At 31.9% G+C, this 18,128-nt stretch overlaps 1 protein-coding gene across 5 annotated transcripts in view; it reads left to right on the top strand.

Annotated features, from left to right (window-relative positions):
- The window catches only part of LOC121415379 (semaphorin-1A-like), a 50,692-nt gene extending 33,344 nt beyond the window's left edge, over positions 1-17,348 (top strand). For 3 of the 5 annotated variants that reach the window (XM_041608570.1, XM_041608574.1, XM_041608573.1), the window contains 3 exons: positions 10,469-10,613; positions 11,105-11,377; positions 11,856-17,348. In XM_041608570.1, coding sequence (XP_041464504.1) covers positions 10,469-10,613; positions 11,105-11,336 — 377 coding nt within the window. In that variant the 3' untranslated portion in view covers positions 11,337-11,377; positions 11,856-17,348. Of the gene's footprint in view, positions 1-6,804; positions 6,820-10,468; positions 10,614-11,104; positions 11,378-11,855 lie in introns of all 5 variants that reach the window. The other 2 variants (XM_041608569.1, XM_041608572.1) reach the window with 1 other exon arrangement.
- The last annotated feature ends 780 nt before the right edge of the window (positions 17,349-18,128 follow it).

The raw sequence follows: 18,128 nt of genomic DNA, 5'->3' as shown, positions 1-18,128 counted from the left end.
ATTATGAATTTGATCTTATAATACTTTTGCTCGTGTGCACCCAGACAAGTGATAATAGCATGGTATTGCATGAAAATAATATTGAAGTACTTAATTCAAATGATTGAAATCATGCAACAAAATCTATTGCATAGTATATGTGATAGAACTAGTATATCTTAAAGTTTCACGTATTGGCTTCTCTAATAGACAAGTAACAAAATATGCTGAAGATAAAAGGTAATGCTTTCAATGCCAATATAGTTTTTATAGGATTGATTTATTTTTATGGGATTGATTTCTATGATAGAACTAGTATATACAGAATGTGGAGAGGGAATACAATAATATATTGCAACCAAACCTAAAGTAATAGGGCTGAGGTTAAAAAAGAATTCCACAAACATTTTTTGCTAGTTCTTTGATATTTTATATCGTATCTGAAGAAAGTGTTCACAGTTATGAGAAAAATGTCTGACCCAAATACATAATAATTTTCATTCAAGATATTGAGATTATTGACCGAGAAATTGATACCATTGGAATAAAAAACAAGGAAGTGGGATAAAATGTATCATATAAAAGATGAAGATAGGATTTGTTTATATTCTCACAATAGGAGAGGAGGGAAAAAAATCACAGGATGAATTAGACTTCCAAGGGGAATGTGAGAATAATCCGAACAGAAAAATTACGTCAAGATTTGGGATTGATTTCTATGCCAAGTGATTCAGTTTTCAGACAATGTGAAACCTATTGTACGCAAATCGGAAAGAGTATTTATTCAGGATGACGGAACTAATTAACAACAACTTTCAATTTACAGCCTGAGAAAATAGAAATCCTAGCGTTGTCTTGTGACAGTTTAATGTGGTTTCAAAAGGATCAGGCTTGATTGTGGTTTTGATTTCTCTCTTAAAAAAATACAAGTTGAGCCAGTTGTTTAGAAAGGAAAGTGATAAATGCAAGCTGGCTTTGAACAAATATCAGGATCAGAAACTAAAACAGTTGCTGTGATTCATTAAAGCGTTTTCAGTCATTTTGAAAAATTAGACAGGAAGAATTAATAATTTTGATTCTCAAGTGGAATTTGAAGTACAATGTACATGTATATATAATCATGATTAATGTCATTAAGCAGATATTCCATGGCAGAGTATGTTTCATTATTGTAACCTTCATGTTTTCAGAAAATAGATTCATATTCATGCCTTGGTCACATTTGCTCTACGCCGGCTGTACGGCGAGTCGTAAACAGCCATTTTATTCATTTTTATACAAACTGCACCTCTATGTAGCTCATACATAATGTTAAACCGGCTGGTTTTAACTTGCCGTACGGCCGCCGTAGAGCAAATGTGACCGAGGTATAAGTAACAGCATTCAGTATGTCTCAGATTTCAGTCAATTGACATAGTGATGCATCTTTTGATTGTGATCTTGTTGGATGACTTCAGGTTTTCCGTCAGTAGGTCTTTACATCCCGTTTGTTTTTTTTGCGATACCTATAGGGTAAGGGACCAACTTCAAACCTGGCTCATGTATGAGGGATGAAGATCTGATTAGATTTTGGGGGGTCACAAGGTTAAAGGTCATAGAGGTTATTAAATACCTGAATATGTACTTTGCAATAACCAAAGAAACATTTTAGGAATAAAATTTGCTTATATGCATATGTTAATGTGACCAGGTGGGTGTTTCATAAAGCTGTTCGTATTAAGAGCGACTTAAAGAACGACTGGTGAACCTTTCTTGTGGTAAATGGTATATTGAATCAGTGATGGTTTAGCACGTAAGAAAGGTTTACCAGTCATTCTTAAAGTCGCCCTTTATTTACGAACAGCTTTATGAAACGGCCCCCATATTTCTAGAACATGAGGTCACAGGTAACAGAGGTCATTTTGTTCCTTTAAATTGTACTTGTGATATACAAACAAATGCTTGTTAAATCAACTTAAAGACTTGCCACATGTATGCATTTTTTTAGTGATGATGATTTGCTTTATTGGCAAAGTCAAAGGTCACAGAGGTCATTTTTAAAATTTCGGAAGTTAGGTTAGAATACAGTAATAATCCATCAAGTTTACTCCCTATGTGAAGTCATTCAAAGTTGTATAGTGATAGTAAAATCACTTGCATTTGTTGTGGTTCTGCCAGTGTGTACACACATTATATTCACAGAAATATCAACAGGTTTGCAGTGAATCCATTCTCCACACACCACATTTCCCTTTTCATGCAAATGATTGTGATTACATGTAACAATCTATCAGAACAGTCTAGTCATTCTCTCCCTAGTTTTTCAGTCTTAAAGAGATGGTCCGGGCTGAAAGTGTGTATAGCTTAATAAATAGAGTAGAATTCACTGAGCAAAATGTTGAAAATTTCATCAAAATCGGATAACAAATAACAAAGTTATTAAAGTTGAAAATTTAGTAATATTTTGTGAAAACAGTCGTCATGAATATTCATTAGGTGGGCTGATGGTGTCACATCTCCACTTGTTCTTCCGTATTTTATTATATGAAATTAAGTTCATTCAAATTTTTTCCTCCAAGAACTAGAAAGATTGGATTTACAACTGATTTAGTGCATTAGATATTTATTGCTGCAACTTATTTCATTATAAGGAAGGCATATTATCAACACAAGAATGAAATAAAGAAAAAATTATGATTTTATGTAATAACATAAGAAAACGGAAAGTGGAGATATGACATCAACAGCCCACCTAATGAATATTCATGACGACTGTTTTCACAAAATATTGCTGAATTTTCAACTTTAATAACTTTATTATTTGTTATTCGATTTTGATGAAATTTTCGGCATTTTGCTCAGTGAATTCTACTCTATTTATCAACCTATACATTCTTTCAACCCGGACCCTCCCTTTAAAGGAAATGCTGGATACAATGAAATAATAGTTGGATTTACTCTGGAGCATAATACTTTGAAATTGTACTTGTTTAGAAATTGGTATAACATCAAACAAGGAATATTTCACTGTCGCATGCATGATTGTTATCACAGTATTAGAATATATTAGAGATGGGGTAATATATCACCATTATAGATGAAACACACCTTAGAAAATGCTTTCGGATCACAAAAAAAAGAGCATTACTGCAATACTTTTGAAAGTTTTCTATTGTGACTTATATATTAGCTTCACTCTATCATTTTATTTGCACTGGATTCCCAGTAGAATCTAGTGGAGTAATGAATTAGTACTCTAGAATCAATTAACAAAAAGACATGAGAATATTGAAGATGAAAGAGTTTTGCATAATTCAAAATCAATAGGACAAGATAGAACTTTTTCAGTAAATTTTCCTTGTTGAACATACTATTGAAAAAAAAAGCCTTTCCACCTTATGACTTTTTCTTCATGATCTGACAGAATTCTCTTAGTTGTAGAGGATTTGATTAGGAATCATTTGCTATCTGAAATGCTGCACAACTCTTTACATGACTCTGTTTTAGCACATGGGCATTTTCACAGTAACTGACGTTACACGACACAATTTTACACACTTTTCATTGTGTTGTGTGTATGTTTATCTCTAAAACAACAAATGAAAGGTGTATAAAATTGTGCCGTGTAACATCAGTTACCGTGAAAATGCCCACATACATGTAGTTAATGTCAAAATCTAAATAATAGATACATAGGCATTAAAAAAAATGCAACTTTAATTTAAACAAAAAAGAGCATAGAATATCACCATTGCATCTTTCTTGAACATTATTGATGGTGACAAAGAAAAACTAACAGGATTGTAGTGGAAGTGCTGAGCAAATTGGTCACTTGGTGTGTTGGTAAGAACATGCCTGCTATAGACATATACATGAAATCATTGTAACGTTTACCAGGGGAAGCGAATGATGCCATGCTTTGGTGATAGAATGAGATGAAAGTCAGACAGTCCCCAAAAGATGGGTTACCATTCTTCATTCTACTTGTGTGTAGTGAAGAGACCAATGATTATTAAAGGGAAAAGACAACAGTTTGCATTCCTTTGAAAAGATGTATCTAGGAGAACAAGAGGAATCAGTCAACATACAAGCTAATGCTATTCTCATGTGTAGTCTTTAGCTAACTTCATGAAAAAAGAAAAACACATTCTAATCTCTCCATTTTGGTATCTTCAGGAACTAATTTCATATTCATCTGTATCTTTCCCATATGATCATGACATCACTAATGACATGTACATGTACCTACCCCATATTATAAAGTTACACATTTTGTGTGACTTTTCAGAGTCATAATCTCTGTCCTTTTGTGATATTCCTTGTCATTTTATATTCCCCCTTCTGAATCAAATATTTTACATTATTTAACACAATTTTATGCTTTATTTAATTTTTCAAATTGTTACAATTATATTTATACAGAGAGGGACAAGGCTTGCAGGATTTCCCTCTCTTTAATATTGCTAAAGATACTCCCCTTTCCTGTAATGATGTGGTGTATGATGCATGGTTCATGAATCTCCTTTAAAAAGGATCAACAACCGAGACTCTTCCATGAATATAATGTTTCATATCCTAACTCTTCCTATTTTCACATGCAGCATGATTCAAAAATATTCTTACTTTGAAATAATTTTGAATGAAACAAAATCTCTTGAAGTCAATATACATGTACATAAATTTTTCATTTGATTTAATTTGGACCTTTGCAAAATAAATTATATGGATACAGCAATTTGTATTTGATATTAGAGATTTATAGCATGAAAGAGTTTAGATACAATGCAAAAAAATAATGCCTCAAGTGATTTATTAGGAAATGATCTGAATTTAATAAGTTTGACCCCGGGTAATTTTTCCAACTGAAAATGTCGATATCAGACCCCTGCATCTCAACTGGAATTGGACATTATTTGAATGAATCACTTTGTGTGAAAAAAAAAGGTTGGAAGTCCATACAACAAAAAAACCCAGACATTTTGATACATATATTCAATTAAATTCATTTATTCATACATATATACACATTCTATCAAGTTATCTTTTTAAGGAATATTTTGAAATAATTTTAAAATAACGTTGTTTTCTTCCATTTACATAGATTTCCCTTCAAATCTATTATATTCATTCTCACTTTAATCCCATCAACTTCATACCCCCCTCCCAGCTGACCCCCACCACCCCCCCCCACACATGCCCCTCCCTGCTCCTTCCCCTTACTTTCTCATAATTATGCCTTAGTATACTCATTATATGTAAATATTCATAATTGTATCGAATGATTTGCAGTAATGAGATGATAATGCGGATTATATCATCAACCGCAAATATATATATATTATTTGTGTGTTTATATGACTATTTTTCAGTAAAAATGTAGATTTGATTTTTTTTTCAGGGGATATATGCCATACATTCTGAATTCATATAATTTAAAATAAATCCAGATTGGCTTTGAATAGTGATCAGTCATTGGATAAAGATTCAAACCTTGTGGATTTAAATTTTAAGCTGAAAGACTTGACTTCAAAACTTTTTAGATTAGAAGTTGATCCTAAGGATTAAAAGTAAATCAAATTTTTGGCTGGTCATTATTCATAGCTGATCTGGATTTATTTTAAATCTTTGAAATTTAGAGTATTTATTTGCTGTAAATGGTATTCCACTTTACAGTATACAGTCCAAGTTATCAATTGATTGAAAGCATACTTGATCTTTAGACAATTGGAATACTGACTGTAGTATTATTACTATTATTGGCCTCGGATCATCAATCTACATTTGTCATTTAACTAGATATCATCAGTTTTGATGTTAAAAGTAGAGATATGAAAATGAATTTTGTTTCCATAATATCCCTGAATAAAACTTACATGTAATTATCCTTTATCGGTATTTAAAAATAGATATTAAAAGATTATTTAGAAACAGTTTAATGATGACTGAGGAAAAGGATAGTAGGGGTAATTGCCAATTGTTATGCTTGATTGCTTTATTGGAAAAAATAACCAGTCTGAAATTCTCAATTTTAAAAGAGAGAGAGAGAGCTTGAAGCCAACAGATTCAGGGATTTCAGTTCCACTTTCTCGATATTGGCACTTTATAGTCAACTCAACTTTTCTTCATAGTGATAGGTTTGAAAAAAAAATTAACTATCCTTTTCAAATCACTACTCAAAGATTAGACAGACCCAAACTGGTTTTATATGTGAATGCTTTGAATTTTAATATGTTAAAGCTTGTGTCCCATATATATCCCATGATGAGAAGCAGAAGGTCATTATTTTCATTCAGCCTTACATGTAGATAAAATATCAACCTTCTTGCTCTGAATTGGTTTGTGTAATAATGTATGCTGAATAGCCTATTTTCAGTGTTTGAATTGTTTGTTAGTATTTGATTATTAAGTTTGCTTATGATATTATTGGATTATGTTTTGAAGTTGTCTCCCATGATATGATGAACATGAAAAGGGAGAATGATATGGCATGTGCTAAAAATATATAAAACAAATAATGCAAAGCACCAAGTATTAATATGTTGATGAAGCATGGATATTAATCATTAAGGGTTTTTCTAGCCCCCTCCCTCCATTAATTGTGATGCCAAAAATGTCTAGCCTAATGCCTGCCCTCCCCCCATTAAAAATGGTTATATAAATCCCAAAACAACCCCCCTTGTGCCCCCTATACCCAAATTTATATACCTTTTCATATATTTTTTGCTTCTTTTCTCCCCCTTTCTTAAACTTCCATCACAATTTATTCATTTTTTTATGTTCTCCCATCCACTTTTAATTTGCGATATGTTTGTTCATTTATTTTTATTGGTTTTGTGGTTTGTGTAGGCGAATGTGAAGAAGGTAAGCATGAGGAAATTGAAATATATTTGGTGTTTGCCTGTATTATATACAGTATGCTGTGATTGTGGCTCGCTGTTGCATGAAATGAATTAATAGTTAATTGTTAACACAACTAATAGAAATTAATAGAGGAAATATAAAATTAATGCTACTAATACAGACAAGTATATTGACATTCAATTTAATCTTGAATATTATATTAAATGATGGTTAATTTACTAACTATTTTAATATTAAGACTTTTTAAAAGTTAGCTTCGATTAAATCACAGGATTTTTGCAGCATCAATAAATTTCTACCTCAATGAAAATGGTAAAATAATTTGAAAAACTCATCAATGAGGGACAATTTAGGAGGTAACTGGAAGATGTGCACTAACATGAATATGATATTTAGTCTCTAAATTACTCACTAAAATATAAAGGATAGGTAGAATAGGGAAACTGTGGGGGATCTATGAGATCTTTAACCAGGAAAGGGTGGACTGGTAGGTCCAATAGTAATCCTAATGAATTCAGGGCAAATGTAGTTATTATTGAATTCTAATATTTGCTTTAAAGATTTGTGTGTGATTTTCAGAGTTGGGATATGGCTCTTTCTCCTCATTGGTTTTCTTTTGGAACCTTTTTTTTTTGCATATCTTTTATGTGTAAATATTTATCTCTTCTGTTATTGGCTTTTGGGCAATAGTCTCTAAGTCTATGGGAACTATTTAAGGTGTTAGTATTTTTCTTTGTTATTCTTTTTCCTTCTTTTTCTTTGTGATTTTTCTTGTAATAAAGCTTAGTTGAATTTTGGGGATGGTGTATTTAAGTCTTTTCACACGGGTGTTTAAGTATCATTTATATCATGTTATTTCAAATGGCATTTTGCTCATGTTAAAGCAAATTGGAATAACAGTGATTTTAATTTTTGGGGAACGACAGGTTTTCCTTTGGTATCTCATACCAGGGACGTAAGAGAGATTACTTACTCCTCTGTACAACAATTCTTTGTTAAATGGTTGATCCTTGGTCCGAAGAGTTCATTTATGCTAAACTTTTGGGAAATGGATGCAGAAAATATTGTATTTTGAGATGAGGATTTCTTTCAGTCTGCCTTAAATATGAATGGAAACACCTCGGCTCTAAGCCCATAATTTTTTAGCATAAAAAGCTTGTCCGAATTCAATGATACTAAAAACCTGTGTGAAAGCAGTTGTACATGAAGTGTCTTTCATTCTTTACTTTTTGATCTGAAGAAGAGAAAAGTCAACCAAGAAATAGGCCACAGGAAGATTTGTTTACTTTTCACATAGTCTGAATAGAAGTAAAGTGGAGATCAAAGATTAGAGTACATATTTAGACTAGGACAATTAATGTACACATACAGGGTAACTGGGTAAGACATGAGCAGGCAGTGTAGTTGTACATCCATGGTATAAAGTTAAAGCGAGGAAAGAAAATATCAGAAAAAAATGTGAATAAAGAGTAAGCGTATAGTCTGTATATTCTTTTTTATAAACAACTGCATAATGCATATGAATGCATAGTATCTTTCAGGGAATTTAATTTGTGCTTCATATACTCAATACAGTTCAAGCCATTCTATCTTTGATATTTGTAAATCTTTCAAAAGTGCCTGTCTCTATTCATATGAACATAATATAATAGGTGATCTGAGAGGGAGTGCCCTGAAATGGCCTGGATGTGAAGGATATAAAAATTAGAAGAAAAAAAATTACGGGATAAATTTACCAATTTTGCAACAAAATTGATTTTGATTGGGTGCTCTAACAAAATAGATATCTGCACATTTTTGTCTCGTTTATACTAAACCCCTTGCTAAGCATGGTATGGGCTTAAAATTTCAGGTTATGAACTTTGTAGCTTTGTAAAGTCAATGATAATATGCTATTCTTGAATAATAACAAAAACATAAATAGAGGATACTAAGTGTCAATTTAAATTCTAATGACCACTACACTTTTGTAATATTGGTATGTTTCATGATACTCAAATATAATTTACATAACTGATCTCTTATTATTTAAGCTTAAGGGGGGCTTTTACGTAACAGATAATTTTCAGTGTTTTTAACATACAAAGCATAGTTTGTAGGAAATTTACCTTTGAATTGATACTAATTACCACCTAATTTATGATAGTAATTCCCTGGTCCCAGCTAATATACTTTAGACACATTAGAATTAAAATCTTATTTAAATAAAAAGACGTATGATACCTGATATGATAGGCATTATGTTGATAGATTTTTTTTTTGTTAATGTCACAATGAAAAGGGGATTAATTTTCACATAATTCATACAATGCTGTATGTATCAAGTAGACATGGTGATAGAGCTGGAATTGTGATTTGAGCTAGGATTAGGATTAAATGTGTGTCTGAGCATAGGATAAGGAACTGGGCTATGGTTGGAAACTTGGAATAAAGGCAATGATTGGAATTAGGATTTGGGGCTATACAAAAGAAATAAACCCAAAATATGTCTTATGCTTGAGTTCCATTCTCATTTATGTGCACCCTTTTATATTTTTTTTAATAAATTCACATAATATATTAAACTGACTATAGTTACAGTTTAAGCCCAAAACTGAATTGAACAGCACCTTCAATGTTAATGTTAGTACTCATATACACAAATTAATAAATATTTCATAATCTTAGAATAGAATTGAATAATAGTTCTGACTATCTGATTTGAAAAATCTTTTTTTCTTCAAATCTTGCTTCTTGTACTATAGCTTGTGGTAATATCTTAAGATACTTGTATTATAAATGCAATATTATGTTGCGCAGTGGAAAAATTGCTTACCATTAGTTGTTTTTATTGTATTTTGGTTAATTGTTATGCACATACTGCTATAGATGTGAAAAAAAAGTAGTTGTGTATTCTTATCATTTAGTTGTTAAGTCTTTTTAATGAAATCTTATTCTTTAAAATCCTATTTATTTATGTGCATTATGATGGGCAATATTTGATATTGGTTATTTGGGTAATTGTGTTTTATAGTTTTACTATATTTGCTCACGTTTTAAGTAAGATTGTTCAGATGAAAATGATGGGTTTTTGAAATTTGTTCCATGCATAGTTGAATTTGGTTTATCTTAGGATGTAAGTACTGTTTCAATTTCATTTTTTTTTCACCTGACAGGAGATAATATGGATAGAGCAAAAAAGGGAATGAATACGGAGGGAGGCGGTAGGAGTTGGAATTTTTAGATGTCAAGTTATTTTCTGTCTCATAAAAGCATCAATTTTAATTATGGGGTTTTCTTCGAAATTTGCACATCATCTGGGTGATTTTTTTTTAAATGTAGGGTGGGGGGGTATATTCAGAGTTTATCTTCTTACCAAGATATTTGAGTGTATTGTAGAGAGAGAGAAAAAAAGAAGGTAAAGTAGGAAAGGAGAGAATAAGAGATAATAGAGAATTTTAAGTGAATATATATTCTAAAAATTGCAGCACTGTAACCCTTTGCTTCAAGTATATAATCCATTTAACTAACCAATCTTTGCAAGTTGATCTTTTGCAAGGTCATACCTCAGATCTATCATTCTATGGAATACAGAGAAGTATTCCAATTCCATGGTATGAAGTGGCGTGATACAATTTATTATAAGCATTATGTCCATCTTTGTTCCTAGGTCCTAAGAGTGAGCTTCATATGTGCTTTCCTTGGATTCTCGGTTCGGTGTTTCTCTTATGCTGCTGCAATATACCTACTTGTATTGCCATCTTCCTGAGCTGCAGAAAGAAGAAAAAACACTATTCCCCATCTGCACTGAAAAGGTAAGATAGAATTGGTTCATATTACTGAGGCACCCATTATCTGTTTATGAATTCATTCACTCATTTGTCAATTATTATCCATTGTTTTATGTATTTCATTCATTCATCCAGTTAGTCGTTAATTGATTACTTATCGTACATATTTCACTCTCATTTATTCTCTCATGTATATATATATCTACATTTGTGTTTAAGGCAAATTTTTTGTCTTCTTTTGTTGTTTGTAATGCAACGACTTTACCTTCGTCTATATGTGTATTATGACGGAATAAACCCATTCATAGACTTTGCGCTTTTGTAGGATGTAGGCATATATATATTTTTTCTTATTTATTCATTTATATGTTTCTGGAATTTATTCAATTTTTAAAGGAGTGAGTATTTCCACAAATATGATTTTATGTGTGTTTTTGTAGTTATGTGCATTAGTATCTCAGGATGATTAATATTCATATAAACTTATGAATCTTTTGTATCTAATTCTATTTTAGAAATCGTGACGCATCTCAAAAGGTACCATTGCGTTCCATGGAGCGGCTGAACTCCGACTTAGACGAGGAAGCTGATGAACTGTCACCCATGACAGACACTGACAACGGGTCTCCTCACCGTCACAACGAGAACTCGTTACATGAAAAGAAGAACGGGCAGTCTGTAGCGTTAAGGATACCTTCAAAAAGCACACCTGTCCGAGGGACAACATTATCGACATCAGAAGCATGATAGTTTGTGTGTGTGTATATAGTGTGACTACATTTTTAAAGGTAAGTGTGCTGAGATGATTATTACCCAGAGTGTTTAAGACACAATGCTCTGTGCTAGGTCAAATTTAAAACAAGTGGTAGGCTAGGAATTATTATTTGTGATTTGTGAGAAGGGGGTGTTTAAAATGCCATAAGTTTGGGTTCATGTACATGATGCAGATACTTTTTGGAGCATGTTTACATAATTAACAAAAGAAAAGGGAAAGGGGGTATAAAGAATTTTAGATTTATTGTTGTTATGATTTGGTTGACGATACTCTTCAATTCCTAATCTTTGAGATTTTGCAATCTTTGTTTTAAGCAAAGAAAAAATATATAATTGCTAGGCCAAAATTTGAATTCTGAATAGATAAGATTATATTATTGGTCTGTTCACGTAATGTCTGTCTGAATATGGATTCTGGTTGCATGTGTTTTAACAAGGGAAAAGAAATGATACCTGTGATGGATTATTTGTTTTGTTTTTCTTAATTCACAGTAACAGCATTCCAGAACTGAAATTAACCAGTTTAAACCCCGGTGCTTGATTGTCACTAGTTGAGATGGCGAGGGAGCTCTTCTGCCTTCTTGATCAATTCCCAACCAGCCCATTGTCACTGATGATACACAGTACTATACATGCACAGGTCAAGACAGGCATGTGTGACCTCAGCTGGAGGTCAGAGGTCATCCATCAGCATCCTGAGGCTGAGAGCAAGGCATCTATCTATTGGTCTATTGATGGAGAGCTAATGTTGACAGATTATTGATCATCACTACTAAGGATAAATGCCGTACTAAAGGATACTTGGTTCTTACTTATATCAGTACAAAGAAACATGCAACCCCTTTTATGGTGTAGTTATCAAAGTTCTGTCATCTAGGCAGTAAAGAAGAAGATAATCTATGGATAGCAGGCCATTGATGGTTAACAGTATGTCATTAGTGTTAAGAGTCAAGTAAATTTACCATGAAATTTTTTAAAGGAATTATTATAAATGAAGAGTAAAAACTGACAATGTGGCATGATTTCAACGATAATAAATGCACTTTTGGTGGTCATAATGAGTGAAAAATGTTTAATTTCAATATCCCTTTTGAGCACCATTTCCTAGTACATTAAAACTTGCCAGTGTTTAGGAATTATCTTACATGCCTGATCCAACATCAAGAATTTGCTGATAATTGTCAGATGAAAATAATATATTGTATCTAGTACTCTTTTGTAAAGCAAGAATAAGATGTTAAAAATTATTTCATTTTGTGTATATATGAATATCATGTTTAATTTTTTTTTTTGCCTGTACTGCATTCTTTTTTTGTAGAAATAATATTGCAATTTGCGATCTATCAAATGGGAATGTACATGTACATAGAAAATGTTGTATACTACGTGTATGATTTGTACATAGATATATAAATTTTTGTTATTTATTTCAGTTCCGACATTTTTTATGCGTATTTACTGTAAGTTTGCCAAATTTCATGTTTTTTTCTCTTCAGTTTTATAAAAAAAGTGCTAACAGAGCTTGATATCTTCCTCTGCTCTGTACTTTTGATCATGAAGAAAATGTTGGTTTGAAATTAGTCATACATGCTGTACTCTATGGCCTGTATTCTGAAGTCGGGTTTAACTTCCACCGTGGTCTAACTCTGTGCTAAAATTATGGGAAGCCAAACGTTTCAAAATTTTGTTTACAGTGAATGCTTCTCATGTTTACTGTGCTCTTTGCTAATTCCTTAATAGTGAAGGTAACAACCATACTTATCCTTCCCAGGCAGTTTATAATGTTTTTGGAGTCAAATGAGCTGATACATTGAACCTCTACTGTTATAGATTTATGTAACAACTGGCTTTCCATAGTTAAACCTCAACTTAAAACCAGAGTTTAAATTAAACATGACTTTAGAATACGGGGATATGTATTTACCTGGCACTCATTTTGAAATTCCATTCAGTAATCCGTGTATCCGTATATCATATATCCGTTACTCATCAACTATTTGATGAGCTATTGCACTTGAAATAATACCCCTTGAAGTGCTATTCTTGATGTACTATTATCTCAGTAGTTATAAATGTAATTGTTCCACTGTCATCCTAGGATTCAACATCAGTATACAAAACCCAGTAGCACATTAAGTTCCAACATCATTTTTTTCCATCCAAAATTTGTATGGAATATCTTTTAGATGAACGTTTGCATCAGCATGTCTTATTTATTCTTTGTTTTGTTAATGTATATGTAAATTACTCATCGTGCAATGATTTTATACATTTAGCGTCTTACGATAGAAAGGTTTCAAGTTTGATTGGACTTGTTTTAAAGCTAGATAGTTTTTTTTTCAAAGAAAGAAATCCAGCAATGACGTGCATGACTGTATTTAGGTATGATAATGGCTCTTATTGAATTTTAATTAATATACTGCATTTATATGTATTGGCATAAAACAGGGACTCAGTTTTAAGGGGAGTGAGAGTGATCACTCATTACCACTCTCCTTAATCCATTTTTGGTAGAGCGATTTATCTCTCCTCAGAAATTGCTTAACAAGAATGTCAGTCAATGATCAAACTCGAAAACCTCATTCTCTGTCAAGGTTTTGTAAATAACATACAATTTTATTGTAATCAATAACACACTTGCAAGAATGACATTAAAGATTTCGATGAGATAAATGTTGCATAGGTCTATATTTGATCGTTTGGTTGTGGGTTGTAACTTTAATAGTGTACGTTCCTCCATCCATTTTGAAATTTGACAAGAGGGCTCCCCTTGTATGTCAAAAAAAGAGCTTTTTCTTGTGCTCCCCTATTGCTCCCCTTAAAAATTTGAGGAGAGCTTTTTATTGCTCCCCTCATAATCATGAAACTGAGTCCCTGCATAAAAGTTTGGTCAGTTGTCAATCTATGAGTTTTTTTTAAATCAAAAGGGGCATTAGCTTCTTACATGTACGGTATTAAAGTAAATTGCCTTTTTTGATTGGAGGGGATAGGAGAGTGTGGATGTGTTGTAAAGAGGAGCAAGGGAAAGAAATGTCAACATAATACATTTTTGTAAAGGGGCCATTATAAAGAGCTAATAGGATATTGATATCTGAAGCAGCTGGAAGTTTTGATGAATATAATCTTTAAAAAAAAAGAATGCTTAAGTGTTTATATTTTTCTTGAAATTACATAGGTATTGCTAAAAAAAACGGAAAAGGGCTTATAAGATTGAAATTGTATATCTTAACACTCAACTTTGATTTGAATTATTTTGGTTGGTGGTGATTTTTTTACCTGATTGCTAGGAAAGCATGAATGCTTGTAAGCAAGCAACCAGCGTAAGTAATTTTCTTTTGGTAATGAATTATGATGTAGAATTTATGGAGTCAATTGTTGTTTTGATCAAGTTGTGCTTTCATGCTCAAGGAAATTTGTTTGGTGATGTGATTTGAATTTTTCTTTGTAATAATTTTTTTTAATATTTCATTTGATTGTAAGGTATCCCCCCCCCTATTTTTAAATGGGATGAAGTAGTTATACAATACTTGTAACCACTGACCATGCGCATGTTCTTAATCTACAATTTTAAGTGCGTTTGTGATATGCACTATTTATCACTGATGATTTCTTTCTTTGAAAATTAGAATATAAAAGTAAGAGTAGATGATTTTTGTGGAATGCAATGAGTGTAAATAAGCAGCAGACTTGTTTGTGTATACATTGACCAAAATCAAACTATATGTATATTTTTGTAACAAACTGCTATCTTCCAACTTTGATTCTTCTTTCTCTTCTTCGCATTTTACTTCTTTCTTCTTTTGCAAAGTGAACAATTTTATTTCATGGAAAAGGAAATATGCAAATTAGATAATGCCGTTCGAGATTACCTAGTATGTAGTTAAACTTGGGATGTTTCTTCAAGTTGTAAGTTTGAATTGTAAATGTTTTATATGTGTGGACTGAATGTAATTGTTGCACCATGCAGTTATTATTTCCATGACTATTGAAGATATTATTCATTTACTACTATCCTGTGGATAGGCTGTAAACACAAATATCTTATACATGTAATCTATAGGCACATGTTCACATATAGAGTAATTGGAGGCAATTGTAGGGTAAGTTATACACCAATAATGAAAAAAATATATATTTTAAGATCAGTAACCAATTGAGATCTCTCTACTAATTAATGAATATACTGATACATCATCATAGAAAAAAAAGTAAATTTTATGCAACTAACATGTAAGGAGATGTAATAGATAACAAACATGTCATTTTCCTTGGCATTACAAGATTCATTGCTCCCAGTTTTTCTACAAAAACTGTAATTGTCTTATCATTTTGGAGAAAAAGACTTAATTTTACTGCTGACAATCAAAGATGCCTAATTATGTCCTTTTATTTCGGGAACATATGAGGGAAGGTAACATTCCATGATAATAAAAGAACATGATGTAATTTAGTTATGTAAGATATTTACATGTCTTCTGATATAACTCAGTTAGGGTTAGGACTTTCATGAGAATTCTATGTTACAAGTACTAAAATGTATGTACCGTCTATCTTTTCGGGCACTTTTTATCATTATACATTGTCTACCCAACAGATATATTGAAAGTGTGGATTTTCTCTTTTTAAGTGTGTGAGGAAATGGTAGATGAAGTGATGTTTTTTTTTTATGAAAACCATTCCAAATTTCCCTTGAACATTTCAGTGACAGTCATTTCTTGAGTTTCCAAAATCGGTGGAAGGGGTAGTCGGTGAAACAATTTGAAGTTGTGCACATTAGTGGCTGTCAATATAAACTCTAAAAATTATGTTTATCATTTTTTTTGTAAATGAAACTAGTTATATTTGTAGAAGTGTATGTCCATGTCTTTTGATCTGATTTAAAGCATTGTTCTACTCTCAATGAAACTGACTACAAATCAATCAATTGTTCAGCCATTCGAAATTACATAATACAGACATGCCAACCGTTCCCTTTTAGAGTATTTGTTCCTCTTTTTTGCTATAAACACACAAAAACTCTTTTTGTATGATTTGTTACTTTATTTATATTTTCGATCATGGAGTATGTATTATACACAGCGCGTGACACTAGCGCCGTTCTGACAGTTACAGACCGGTAAAAATCACTTTCGAGCCAGTAACTTGTTGCATGAAAAGAACAAGTAAATTCTTGCATACGAGCACATGTTTAAAAGGGTGAATTATAAAGTTTTCAAGTAGAGTCATTTCACATGTTTTCCACCGATCTCACTGCAAAAGGTTGGCAATTGTTACGTTGAGACAAATTTTTTAAAATAATCCTTTTTGTCAATTTTTTTTTCCTTATAAGAATACTTTGAAGGTTGGCAGGTCTGATAATAGCTTTGATTGGTTTGGAGTTGATTTCATTAGTTTCACTATAGCATCGAGTTCGAGAAATTGATATGGCTGACCATAAGCATTATACATTACAGTTTCACCACTTGCAAGATTTTTTTTTTTAATTATAAATTTGAAATTAAACCCTTTCTAATAGTCCTTTATTTAACAAGATCAATCATTGGATTAATAAACAAGTGTCTTTGAGTATTTCTATTTCACTACCTTGAAAATTGAACAAAAATAGGATGCCTTTTCCAACCATCTTTAATATATAATCTTTGCCAGTTCCTATTTCAAATTTTTTCTGTGATATAAAATTTTTTTTTTCAATCCCAACTGAATTGTATTTCCTTTTAATGAGAATTTTATCTTGTATTTTTAACAGTAGATTCAATCTCATTGCAAGCAAAAGCTGCAGTTGAAAAGGAAACTAAATTGTGCGAGATTGTGTGTTGATTGCTGGGAGTCTTAAGATATTGGTATGTATGCAAATTAAAATATGATGTGACAATGTTTATGTATCCTTCCTTATGTGATATTTTTGTGTGCATTCTTCACCATGAAGAAATGGATGTAGGAAATTTAAAGCAATGTGTAATAAATACATTCTGAATGTATGCCTAAGCAATAACCAAGTTGCATTTGATTGCCTCATTACTTTGAAGTTGTCGCTAATATATTAAAGGACAAGTCCACCCCAACAAAAAGTTGATCTGAATAAAAAGAAAAAAAAATCAACAAGCATAATGCTGAAAATTTCATCAGAATCGGATGTAAAATAAGAAAGTTATGACATTTTAAATTTTCGCTTATTTTTCACAAAATAGTTATATGCACAATTTAGTCACATGCAAATGAGAGAATCGATGATGTCCCTCACTCACTATTTCTTTTGATTTTTATTGTTTGAATTATACAATATTTCAATTTTTACAGTTTTGACAATAAGGACCAACTTGACTGAACCATATGTTAAACAATGGTAATTCCACATGTTTAGTGAGAAATAACTTTGTTTCACAGATCAACGAGGAGAAAATTAGAATATTTCATATAATAAAATACATAAGAAAAAGTGAGTGAGTGATGTCATCACTTTCCTCATTTGCATACCAACCGGGATGTGCATATAACCATTATTAGAAATTAAGCAAAACTTTAGAAAGTCATAACTTTCTTATTTTGCATCCGATTTTGATGAAATTTTCAGTGTTATGCTCGTTGGATTTTTCTCTTTTTTATTCAAATCAACTTTTTGTTGGGGTGGACTTGTCCTTTAAAGCTTGTCCAATGAATTAGCAGAAAGAGGGGAAGGAATGATGATGGAAAATGAATGGAAGGGAAGGAGGAATGTGAGTGGAGTGAGATGGGAAAGAGGGAGGAGAGAACATCAATGAAGGGGAG

Source organism: Lytechinus variegatus, chromosome 5 (genome assembly GCF_018143015.1).
Source record: "Lytechinus variegatus isolate NC3 chromosome 5, Lvar_3.0, whole genome shotgun sequence".
Classification (NCBI taxonomy): Eukaryota; Metazoa; Echinodermata; class Echinoidea; order Temnopleuroida; family Toxopneustidae; genus Lytechinus; species Lytechinus variegatus.
The sequence above is the reverse complement of the archived record's forward strand: the minus strand, read 5'-3'. Positions and strand labels throughout refer to the sequence as shown.